General features: G+C 43.4%; 1 protein-coding gene across 1 annotated transcript in view; it reads right to left on the minus strand.

The window, feature by feature from the left end:
• Positions 1-430: 430 nt before the first annotated feature.
• The window catches only part of oprm1 (opioid receptor, mu 1), a 31,196-nt gene continuing 19,539 nt past the window's right edge, over positions 431-12,087 (minus strand). The window contains exons 2-6 of the mRNA XM_030107214.1: positions 4,703-5,052; positions 3,192-3,367; positions 1,758-1,936; positions 1,485-1,668; positions 431-597 (exon numbers count right to left, since the gene is read on the minus strand). Of these exons, the coding sequence (XP_029963074.1) occupies positions 592-597; positions 1,485-1,668; positions 1,758-1,936; positions 3,192-3,367; positions 4,703-5,052 (895 nt within the window). The 3' untranslated portion in view covers positions 431-591. The remainder of the gene's footprint in view (positions 598-1,484; positions 1,669-1,757; positions 1,937-3,191; positions 3,368-4,702; positions 5,053-12,087) is intronic.

A 12,087-nucleotide genomic window follows, 5' to 3' on the forward strand; every position in this document is an offset into this window, starting at 1 on the left:
GAGGATTAGGACAGGAGGCTTGAACCAATGAGGCTTTTATAGATCCATCTATGTTTGCTGTATGATATAACCCGGACTGTAAAGTTCGTTTTGTAATACGAATAGCACTAATGGAAACGCCAATAGCAATAAACTCATTAGCGTTAAAGCTTCCGTTTACTGCGGAGGCCATGGTGCTGTTGTAATGACATTCTGGGTTACGCTGATTCTAGCTAGTCCCACTTCGGTGACGGGAAAAGTCTCACACACACGCCTTGCGGTTGGTTACACTTGTTTGGCAGGTTAATGGCCCGACATGATGCAGCGCTGCAGTTAGGCTTACGACACACTGTCAAGATGGATCCCTGTCACTGAGTCTCAGTCATGTACTTGATTTGTTGTGCACAATGTTTAATTGGTGTGTGTGTCTGTGTGTGTGTGTGTGTGTGTGTGTGTGTGTGTGTGTGTGTGTGTGTGTGTGTGTGTGTGTGTGTGTGTGTGTGAGTGTGTTGGTCAGAGCCCTGTGGTGACCTGTGTGATTTCTGAGTTGAGATCATCGTGGGCCACACTGCCGCGGCAGCGGGAGTCCACCGATGACCCCTCCAAGGCTAGTCATACCTGCAGAGACACAGAGGAGACGGAACACGAGGCTGGAGGTGAGTCCCTCCGGTATCAGCAGCAGATTTTCAAGACAGACGGAAGGACGACAGCTGTTTGCCCATGCCATGCAGGTGAGATTGGATCAGCTAATGTTTTTTAAAGCTAGGGTAGACGATGTTGTCCAAAAGCACTTTTTGTCATACTGAGTGAAATGCTCCTTGCCCCCTGGGAGAAGTCAATACATTATGTGTGCGGAAAAAGGTGCGGAAAAAATCTGACCACTGTAGCGGCCAAAGGACAGTAAAACCTCCGACCAATCGTAAGGCGCGGACCGCTCTTCGGGAACCAATCAAATCCCTTCACTGTTCTACCAGCTCCCTGCGCGTACATTTCAATGGCGTGCACTGGCCCTGGTTCAGTGTGCGTGCGCGTTGCCAAGGCGCTCTCGGCGCTCACGGGTCGCGTGAAAAATAGAACGAAGCGGAGCGGGCGCGCTGCGCTTCTATACGCATTGTGTGCGGGCAGTCAGAAAGGTTAATGACATTGGAGGCAATCACAAACTTCGTGTGAGTGGCGCTCCCGCCCGCGCGGCGCTTCCGCGCCCAGTGCGTTCGCTGCCAACGGGAGCTCCTCCAATGGGGTGGGAGCTGGGCGGAGCCTTGGGAGATGCTACATTCGTGCTACATGCTAGTTTTCCAAGATCGCCAACCCCAGCTTTAAATCTAAAGCAAATGTTGCACAACACAAAAAGTTCTTAAGTTTTTCTTTCTGGCTGCAACTAGTTGAGCCCCAGCATAATTAGAAACTTCACATTCACTCAAAAGATGTCCTGTTAGGAGTAACTCCCTCATTTCCAGAGGTTATATGGCAAGAGACTGGTCAGTGTGTGTAAAGTCAGTGCTGACCTGGTGATTCGACCTTTCCCCTGTGTTTGCACTGATGGGTTCCCGCTGAGGGGGCTTGCGGCTGGTGACCCCGGTCCTGGACGAGTTCTGCATCTCCAGGACCGAGGGACTCGGGGTGCAGAACTCACGGAAACAACGCTTGAAGTTCTCGTCCAGGTAGCCGTAAAGGACCGGGTTCAGACTGCTGCAGAGGGGCCAGAAACACGGGAAGGGTTTAACGCCGAGGCCAGCAAAAAAAATCAAAGCCACGTAAATCACCGAGTCTGGTTGTACCTGTTGGTGTAGCCCAGAGCGATGCAGAAGTGCCAGGTGATGGTTTGCAGCGTGGAGCTGGGGATGTTGATCAGAGCCGTGATGATGACGAAGATATGAATGGGGGTCCAGCAGACGATGAAGACGGCCACAACCACCAGGACCATGCGGGTGATTCGGCGGAGGTTCCTGTCCTTCTCCTGCATGCGTGTGGAAGAAAAACGAAAAAAAAAAAAAGAAGAGTGTAACGGAGGTGAGCGGTTTAGTAGCAGAGATAAGTGGGTGCGCAAGATGAGAAAAGCACAAGAGGGCAGGGGAGAGAGGATAATAACAGTGAAATACATTTGAGAGTGGCAGGCAAGAAAAGGAAGGGAAGGAGGGGAGGAGAACGCGTGGGGGTGAGAAGGAAAGGCCAGAGAGATTAATGTGATTGCACAGAGAAGGATGAGAGATCACGGGAGCGGGTGTAAAAGGGAAAAAGGATAAAGGTGGCAGAAAAAACCGCCAGTGGGGGGAAAAAAAAAAAATCACACTGCAAACCGCACTGATTCACTGCTGAAGTCTCAATAACGACATGCACATATGTTGAGGCAGGTTGTAAGCTTGCCCATTTTTTAAATTTACAACATTTACCGACTGATAAAGTATGTTTTCATATTCACGATAACAGAGAAGCAAGCGTTTCCATCGAGGCGCTGATCCCATAAAACTTTCATATTTAGTTCAGAAAAGCTGATGCCGCTCAAAATTGCCGTTCTTCACATATTTAGAGTGGAGAGAGTTGAGGGGTTAATTAAAACTGAGTCACCCGAGGCTGGAATTGATTTTCACTAATTGCTATGTCTTGAGACCAACGAGTGCATGAAATCTGCATGCACACTCTGTGTGTGTGTGTGCGTGTGTGTGTGTGTGTGTGTGTGTGTGTGTGTGTGTGTGAAAAAGCACACAATATATTGAAAGGACTTTATACTAATGGATGAATGTACAGCCACAAGGTTATTTATAATGGAAAATGTTTTGCATTGTTTATGATGTATATAAATTTTTTTTAATAGACTAAATCATTTCAGTCTTTAACACGTGTCGATGTGGTTTGAGGCATTTCCTCAGCACTTCCTGCATGGTATCTCCTCCTCGGTCTTGCAGTCTTCATGCTTTAAAATTTCCTCTATCAAAATGCCAAATTTCATGGTGTCATATTTTATTTTGCTCTTGTCGGGGCTCGGTGATCCAGCCAATCACTCCGTGGTGAACATAAGCAAACGTACATAAAAATGAAACCTCTCATGTAAACATGTCCAAATGCATGAAAAATATTCATTAAAATGCTCCTGTTTTTGCACATGATGTCCCACAAAAACAATCTATACAATTCAGTACACATTCCACATTGTCCGATTCAGCCTTTGCGTCTTATGCGTGAAAATAACAGTGAAGAGATTTTTGTTTCTCGACCTGGGAGCCCGACAGCATGCGCACGCTCTTCAGCCGCAGGATCATGAGGCCGTAGCAGACAGTGATGATGAGCACGGGCATGATGAAGGCGAAGATGAAGACGCAGATCTTCAGCAGGGTTTCCCAGTACCAGGAGGGGTGGGGGAAATTCAGCTTGCAGTCAACGGTGGTGGGGCCTGGGAAGAGGTGAGGAGACACACAGGCATGCCTATAGTTACAGCGCATATGTTCACTATTTCAGAGGTAATCGGAGGCCATCAGTCACATTCAGAATCTATCATGTATTAACTGTGTTTAATATGCTTGTTTAATCAGTCTGTGGACAAGGCAACCTCATAAAGCGCTGATTGGAAGCAGCAAGAGTAATAACAGTATTTGAGCTGCAGAACTCATGTTGATTAGTTTTCTCTTGATTAACTGATGCGTCGTGCAGTCATACTTTCAAGCCTTTTCAAAAGTCATTGAGACGTCATTGATGTGCTTGGTTTTGTCAGTTGAAGGCGTTAAGGGAAAAAAAAAAAGAAAAGGACACAAAAAGCAACATATTCTTATATTTTGAAAATCAACAAAACATGTTTGATTCAAAGTTTAAAAGCTAATTAGTGAAATGAAATGTGAATGAATGACTGAAGAGTAGCCAACATGCGTGCATTTGCTCTAATCACTTTTGAAAGAAATATGAAATAAGCACAAATAACCTCGAATAAAAGGGAAATTATGTACGGCTGATCTTCTTCTCTTCTGTTGAAGTGTAATTATTTCACTTGAGATACTTCGGGAATATTGTCGACACTCGCGAGACCGAATTATGTGGAAGTGAGGAGTCCATGTGTTTATCTTCAGCACGCATTAATATTTGTGACTTACTGTTGGAATAAGTCGGCGTACGTTAAGTTGAATTTATCCTGCAGAAGCACAAAGGAAAGACGCTTCGTCTCTATGCCGCTTCGGGAAATCATGTTGTGTTTTGGCTGCGTCTCACCAAACCGGACTCTCCATCATGCGTTCTTGTGCTTGACGGAGTCTACACCTCTCCTTGCTCTATTTTCTCCACGCGGAGCGAAGTCTCACTTTGTCCTCATTATCACAGCACTTACCTTGTCAGAGAGGCCGGTCTGAGCGGGCAGGCAGGCCTTTAAGTGTGCAGACAGTTACATTAGGCAGTGGCCAGGCGTACACCGCCAAATACTCCTTTGTGCAATTACTCTGTGAAAAACTCTTCCGACCTGTCTCTTCTTCTGCACCCTGTTAGGAGAACTAATTTGCTTTTTACAGCTGTAGGAGGGAATGAACAGAAGCGAAAGAAAGTTGTGGCTCCCCCTTCTTTTGTATCGCAGTACAAGAACGGAGGAAAACAGGATCAACTCGTCCATGCATGGTTGCGATTGTCGGGAGGAAGAGTTTTATCTATTCTGCGCTCATAAATGTGCGCTCACGAAGAAGCTCAGTGTCCACAAGGACACTACATAACATAATGGATGCTTCAGGGTCCTTTGTGTGCACATGCTCACTCGTGGCTGAAGTGGAGGCCATGAACATCACGGGCAGCCCGATGGCTGAGGAGAGGATCCAGTTGCAGATGTTGACGATCTTGGCGTTGCGAGGCGTCCTGAAGTCCAGCGCCTTCACGGGGTGGCACACAGCGACGTAGCGGTCGATGCTCATGGTGGTGAGCGTGAAGATGGAGGTGAACATGTTGTAGTAGTCGATGGACATCACCATCTTGCACAGCGTGTCCCCGAACGGCCAGGTGCCCATCAGGTAGTTGACGCTCTGGAAGGGCAGCGTGCTGGTGACCAGGGCGTCGGCCAGAGCCAGGTTGAAGATGTAGATGTTCGTAGCCGTCTTCATTTTCGTGTACCTGTGCAGGAAACATCAGCGACACAGTCAGACACACAAAAAGCCTTCAGACTGCTTCAAGAAAACCTGAAAACGCATTGAAATTAAGCCTCCACCAGCCGTTTAATCTTTCGCAGTACCGTTCTTCCTACGTATGAAGGAACATCCCATATATCATGGAGTATATGATTATATTCTAAGGTGCACTTTATGTTTGGTGTTGACGTCTACCTTGCAAACGATGTGCTTATTTATGGCGTGCCTACATTTTTCAGATGGATAAACACACTTCTGTTGGCTGCTTTCTTCAGCGCTTGTGATTTCATTCCGATGAATTGTGTTTCAACACAGACAGTTACTTTCCCTTTAGTACTTCATTACCTATGTTGCTACTTTAGCTGCAGGAAACATATCGCAAACATGACGGTGGTTTCGGCGAGGAACACTTCCCCGCATGTCCATCCAGTTCACCAATCACTTCACATTTCTCCCCATCTTTTCAAGAACAACCCTTTCGTTCGAATGAAAACCACCTGCTGCATTTACATCTAAATGAAATGGCATTTTGGAATACGGTAAGTGTTTTTTGTCGTTCTGAAGGAAGATGATCTGGATATTGTCCCTGAAGTCAGAGCAAAGTGGGTTCTTGAAAAAAGTCCTTCAAAGAGATACGGCCGCTGACGAGTGAGTAAAGATCTTTAAATAGCGTCCGTACCATCTGAACTCACAGCTGCCCACACGAATAAACATTCAGTCCATTAGATTAAAAAAAAAAAAAATTGAAATAAATGGCTTCCTTCAGTCTGCATACATACACAAGCTTCAGGATGACGTTCATGTTTCATGGAATGTAAACCATCAAAAAACCTGCAAGCAGCTTCTTCCTTTCCTTTGTCTGCCTTTGTAACATATGAATATACAGTGTTGAACAGATTCACAAATGGGACACAGCTTCTGGGTGGAAAAAGAAAAAAACAAACTACATTACGGTCAAATATGGAAATAGGAAAATGAGGATTTTGAGAATTAAAAAGAAACACCTTGTTGAAAGGAAATGTCAAGGTTTGCTTTATTCCCCATTTCCAATATTTTGACTGAAAGGATAAAGATGACCACTTCCAAGAAAACCTACTCATAACTCTCCAGGTATTGATCAGAGTATACCGAATTCCCTGAATTCCCAATTGCATTTCACAGAAATGACTCTTCGATCCATGCAGTGGGAAGAATGGCAGCAGAAGAAAGGCGGAATGAAAATAGTCAAGGGTTTATAAGAAACATACGAAAGCATGTGGGTTTATTAGCGCCGAGGACACAGGATGAAACGCAGAGGACTGAGACAGCTCGACTGTTTAGAATTCTTGTCAGCAAAGAGATATATTTTGTTTTGCTTTTGCGCTCATTGCAGTGAGGCATTTGTGAGGCTGGATACCGTCAAAAACACGTGAAATAAATCACTCATCTGGTGCATCATGACCAAACAAGACGGGAGAGAAATATTACAAAAATGGGCATAAGTTCAGGAAAAACAGGTATTAATGGTTAAAAACAGTGCGAGAACTTTGCAATTTAAGGCCACTTTTGAGAAGTTTGACATTTAATCAAGTGTTTTGAATCTTTCATAATGTTAATTGTTAAAAGGATTTTTACTGCTGGGCTCCCCTGTGAGGTCAATATGCCTGAGAGCTATTACAAAGCTCCACAGAGCTCCATTATACAGTAAAGAACCAATCAGCCCAAATAATGAAGCTATAATGGAGCGATGTGGAAATGAGAAGGATCTGGCTGTGAAATACCCTTTAATTCTACTGTCACTCGCTCGGTCTTCTTGCCGAGAGGCTCCGATTTTGATTTGATTTTTCCCTTCAGACGAGAAAATTCCCCAATGGTTGTGTAAATTGTGTAGCAAATCATGATTCGCAACTTTTTTCCTAAAACATATTGTGATTATCTGAAATACCAGGAAACAAAACCTCCCTGGTCACCTGCAAACGTCACGCCCGGAATTAAACTCACTTGCTCACTTCTGGCCTAATTGGATTATTCTAATTACATAACTGTTATAGCCGCCACTCAATTTAATAAAATAGATTTGAATAATTCCATTAAGTCATCTCACCACTCATCCAATCCTGATTCTCTTGGCTTCATATGTTTTGATTAAAACTTGGCGCCGTAACCTTTCTATATCACATTTAAAATGAACTTATCGCGAAGTGGCCATTAAAAGGCACAAAGAGACTGAAGTGAACCTTCCTCTGTACATTTTATAAGCTGCCTCGTGACTTTCAGTGGAGTGTGGATCAAACTGCTGCTCACAAAAGGGAAAAGCTGGCTTGTCCACTTCATACGGCAACAAGATGACCAGTCAGCGCATATCAGCAAGTCCTTCAACCGATACCAGAGAACAGGTCTATTTTCAAAGTCCGCCTTCAGAGAGCAATGCTCCAGCCGCGGCGTATCGAGTGCTCCGCTGCTCGACAGCTTTTCGGTTTTTACACCGAAACAGTTCATGACCGCCTGATGTGTGACATCAAGCCGCACGCAGTTTCATAAACCTGAAGGAAAACGATAGAGGTGCAACACGTAATGCCACTGCTGTCCTGACACACATTCACACAGATAAATCCTCCAGAGGACTTCACCGCTCCTCATCCCACAGTGAATTCAGGCAAATTGTTTTTTTGGTTTTTTTTTTAGATGGAGACAAATAAAGTTAAAACCAGCATCGTTGGACTGTGCCGTGTTAACCCGGTTAACCCTCTTTCACAAAATGAACAAGTACATTTAATCTAATTTACACGACACAACACAAAAGCTACTCACACACACACACACACACACGCCTCCCTGCTGTGACAATATTGAAAAAAAATCTGACAGCGACGCATCACACCCAATGGCCTTCACTTTATTAAAGCCCAAATGCCAATCTTCAACCGAGGCAATTCACATCTGTTTTGTTCTAGTACTCTCCTCAATAATCCCAAATCCTCTTAACAACCACACATGACAGTAAGTTCATTAAATTCTGATTAACTTGAACGCTGACAGCTTAGTGTGTGTGATATTTCAGATGTTATACGCGCCGGGGCTGACGAGGCGCCTCTTGATCCTGTGAAAGCTGTCGCCCTGCATCGAGTGGCGTGCCGTCGCTTTAGGTAATGTCCCTGCCTCTCCTTATTGACTTTGCGACCCCCGTGAGCCGGGTGGCAGATAATGGCTCGTGTTTCTCCGGCGCCGCTGTACGTCTGAGGCTTAGCCGCGTATGAAGGGGTGAATACCTTCATCTCCTGTAAACTGCCAGAATCATTTGTTTTATTAATGAGGTTTCAGCTTTAATTTATTCCTTGCCCTTGAATGTTGCTATAATGATCAATGATTCATGCTCCGTAAATGGTGTAATATGACAATGAGTGCTTGTTATTTCTGTTTAACAACACACACACACACGAGGTTTTGGCCAATCAGATGTGGTGGTCCTGTTAAAGTGTGCCCGATAGAGTCAAATAATCAGTTTTACAACCGTTCATACAAACACAGCCTCTCTTAACAAGTGCGTTTACTATACAATGAATCCAATGCTGACATTCTGTTAAACTGTTGGTATCTAATGGCCACATAGTGCCACTGAACCGTCGGTCTAATGATTAATTCACTCATTAAAATCAGCTTAGAATCTCTTCTGGAGGAAGATGTTTATAACTGTATAGCTTAATGTCATTCCACTTATTGATGAACTCATTTTAATGAAAATCAACTGCAATAATTATTAACCAAAGAGTGTTACAGATATTAATTAATGTACATGTAGACCAGGAATAAGCAACTTTTGTCATCAAAAGAGCAATTTTTGCCCCACTACACCAAATTTTGTTGTTGGTTTGTTTTTTATCTCGAATATAAGAGAAGAACCCCGGCAGAGAAATGAATTGTGTATAATTTTCAAGGTAAATGTGTTATAACCAGAGTGAGAAAGAATATCATTTGATCCCTAATCAACCTGAAAAAAGGCCTCCACAGACACGTGAAGTGCCCCGTAGGACAAATTAGTCCTGTCACTTAAGGAATCTTCAGCTAATCCCAACATTAAGGAGCTGTCAAAGGATGTCAGGGACCAGATTACAGACCTGCACAGGACTGGGACAGACTGCAAGACCAGCAGCAAGACGCTCGCTGAGGAAGAGATCACGGTTGATCATTTGAAAAATGGGAAGATAAACAAAGTGGATGCATGTGGCCCCTGAAGCGAAATGTGTTTGACACAGAGATGACGATGGTCAGTCTGGACCATCTCTGAATGACTTGCCCCTCATCTGGCGCTGGCTTTATTTTCGTTAGCTCATAAATCAGGCAGCACTTCGCAATCAAACCAAATTTCCCACTTCAACATATTTTTGGACTCTTCCATCTTTCGGCACTTAAATGTGACTGAGTTGTGTTTGTTTTATGGCAAAGTTCCCAGTTTTCCAGAGAAGAAATGGCCACTATTTTTACCATTAAACAGTGCCAGCTCTCTCACTTGTTGTTTTCTGCTTTCCATTAATTTGTTCTGGAACATTTTAATGGTGCACGGAGTTAATAGCAGTTAATTTAACCATGGAAACAGTTAATCATGCTCACATTACAAAGGATCGTTAATGGCCTAAAAACTAAACATTATGAGCTGAAGTTTTTGGATAAATTCTCCAGGGTCATATGTTTGATAACACATTTTGCTCCGGCTGTTAATTTTATCCGTATACGCAGAAGAGCTAATATTCTGTGACAGCTTGGCAGCACATCAATACCGAGAGAGGAAATTAAACAGAATTCTAACATAAAGTTGAAAAATAAATGACTTTTTAGTACCTGCAGGTTCAGAATTCTCCTTATGAAAGAGGATTAGGATCTTTAATCCACGGCTTCTCATTTTGTAAGTAAGCTTTGATAGCTCAACAAAACAAAAGATAAGAGCATTGTCTCATTAAATGCCAGTAAAGCAACTGCAATAACAAAAATATTAACGGTGATAATGCAGGTTTACTGAGGGAAGAAGTGACGGCGCAGCCAGAGAGACACTATAACTGCAAACTGGAAGAAACCTTAGTGACGTTACCTTGTGAATAAAGAACAATTAGCGACAACAGTCGTTCCCTCACACTCTAAACTATATCAATTTAGTGTTTTCCTGGATCACTCAAGCTCAGATTCTCATTATCAAGAGGAAATTCATGAGTTCCCACCAGAAAGAGGAACCGACACCTTCATTCCTCACGCTTCCAGCGCGCCTTTAATTCTGCTCAAATGAGAAAAAATTGTTTGATGATGATGGAAAATTACCTCTAATCCACAACTGAGATTCAGCATATAAGCTAATTAAACCTGTTCATAATAAAGAGAAACAGGCTATCCTTCAGGACTCACGATTCAAACATGCAGACATCCGACTCTGCCTGTAAAATATCAACGTCTGCATCTGGAATGATTTCACATTAAAATGTTTTTGCACAAACTACAGTTGTGAATTGGTTGTTTGAATGCACACATGCGCAGGAGAGCTTAGTGTCTTTTCAAAATGTTAAACAGGAAATATTATGATAAAGTATTTCATTTTTTTTTTTCCATTCCTCTTGTGGTTAAAGGTCCCAGCTGGACAGAAACGAATTTTCTCTGACTGTAAAAGAAATGAGAATAACTTCCAAATGAACCTCATTTCTCGCTAAAACTGCAAAAAAGAAACACAGAAATATTTAATTGCTCATTACTCTTCTAAAATTTTCTTTTTTTCCTATGTTTCGGACGTGTGATGCTGAGGAAAATTTTGACAGACTTTCCCAGCCGCTGCAGAGGAGTGAACGTCCAAACGCTGCTTCCTCCAGAGATCCAATTACCGTGTGACCAAACACTAGGGAAAGAAAAAGAAATGAGCAAAAGATATATTTCTGGCTGGGCTGATATAGCGGGGCTTCTTCTAATTGCAGGGTTGCAGGTTTAAATATCCGACTCGCCCTCGGGCGAGACACAAAAGCCGAAATTGCTCCAGTTGGAGGTTGAGCGACTTTTTGTCATTATTTCTGTGCGTGTGCAGTTCAAAAAAGTGCTATATAAGTGGAATCAATTTACCATATAAACACAAAAACCCTCCGTCAGTAATTATTACAGGTGCTGTTTTCTTGTCATTGGGTTGAACCACGTTAACTGCAGGTGTTCAACAACAAAGGAGACACCCTGGCTCCAGAATTTCTACTTGCCAGTAAAGCCGGAAAACCGAGTTGCGTCGAGGCTCCATTAAAAACACAACAGGGTAATAACAGGCGTGAATGCATGTGGGACAAACCGGTGCGCTGTGCCGTCACCGCGTGTCCCCAGCCCGTGGAAATGGCGCTCGGCATGCAGCCGCTCAGACGCCGCCGAATGCTAATAAGGCGCTAACGGTGTGCTTCCACATGTGAGAGTTGTGCTTCGCCATGGCAACAGCCGTGATCAGGTGGAGGAGAGCATCCCAGCGCTGAAAAAGCAGTATGAGATTGGAGACATTTGTCTGGCTTTAATGTTTTCTGCCGCTGACGAAGAGCTCAGCTTTAATGGCTCAACTACAGGGGAAAGTTTTCATTTCGTCTCGAGAAAAAAAAAACAAAACACGTAATTCGCAGAATGATTTATGTCCTTTTAGATAAATCTTCTTCCCTTCAGTAGATTATGCCAATAAAGGCATAAAGTCGATGGAATGGAAAACAGGATGTAGATATTTATGAGACGATGCGTTCATGTTATTGTAACATTTCTATTCAGTTCCCTCGTCTTTCTTCTCTCAAACACATTTTCTCTGTTGTCTGGAGTTGCTGCAATGTGTCAAATTGCAGTGTAAACTGTCATTAGTAGACTAATAACTTGGTGGACATTTAAACCGTGGCGTGAACCTTGAATTGGAACAAGCCTGCAGTGAATCAATAGCCTTGTAACCATATTTCAACAAAAGTCAAAACGAAACCCACACACTTGTGGTCAACAGTTTGGAACAGAGAGTGATTACTTTTTATGGCTTTTGTCACACGGCAATCTAAACACAATGCAT

This window comes from Salarias fasciatus, chromosome 13 (genome assembly GCF_902148845.1).
Source record: "Salarias fasciatus chromosome 13, fSalaFa1.1, whole genome shotgun sequence".
Classification (NCBI taxonomy): domain Eukaryota; kingdom Metazoa; phylum Chordata; class Actinopteri; order Blenniiformes; family Blenniidae; genus Salarias; species Salarias fasciatus.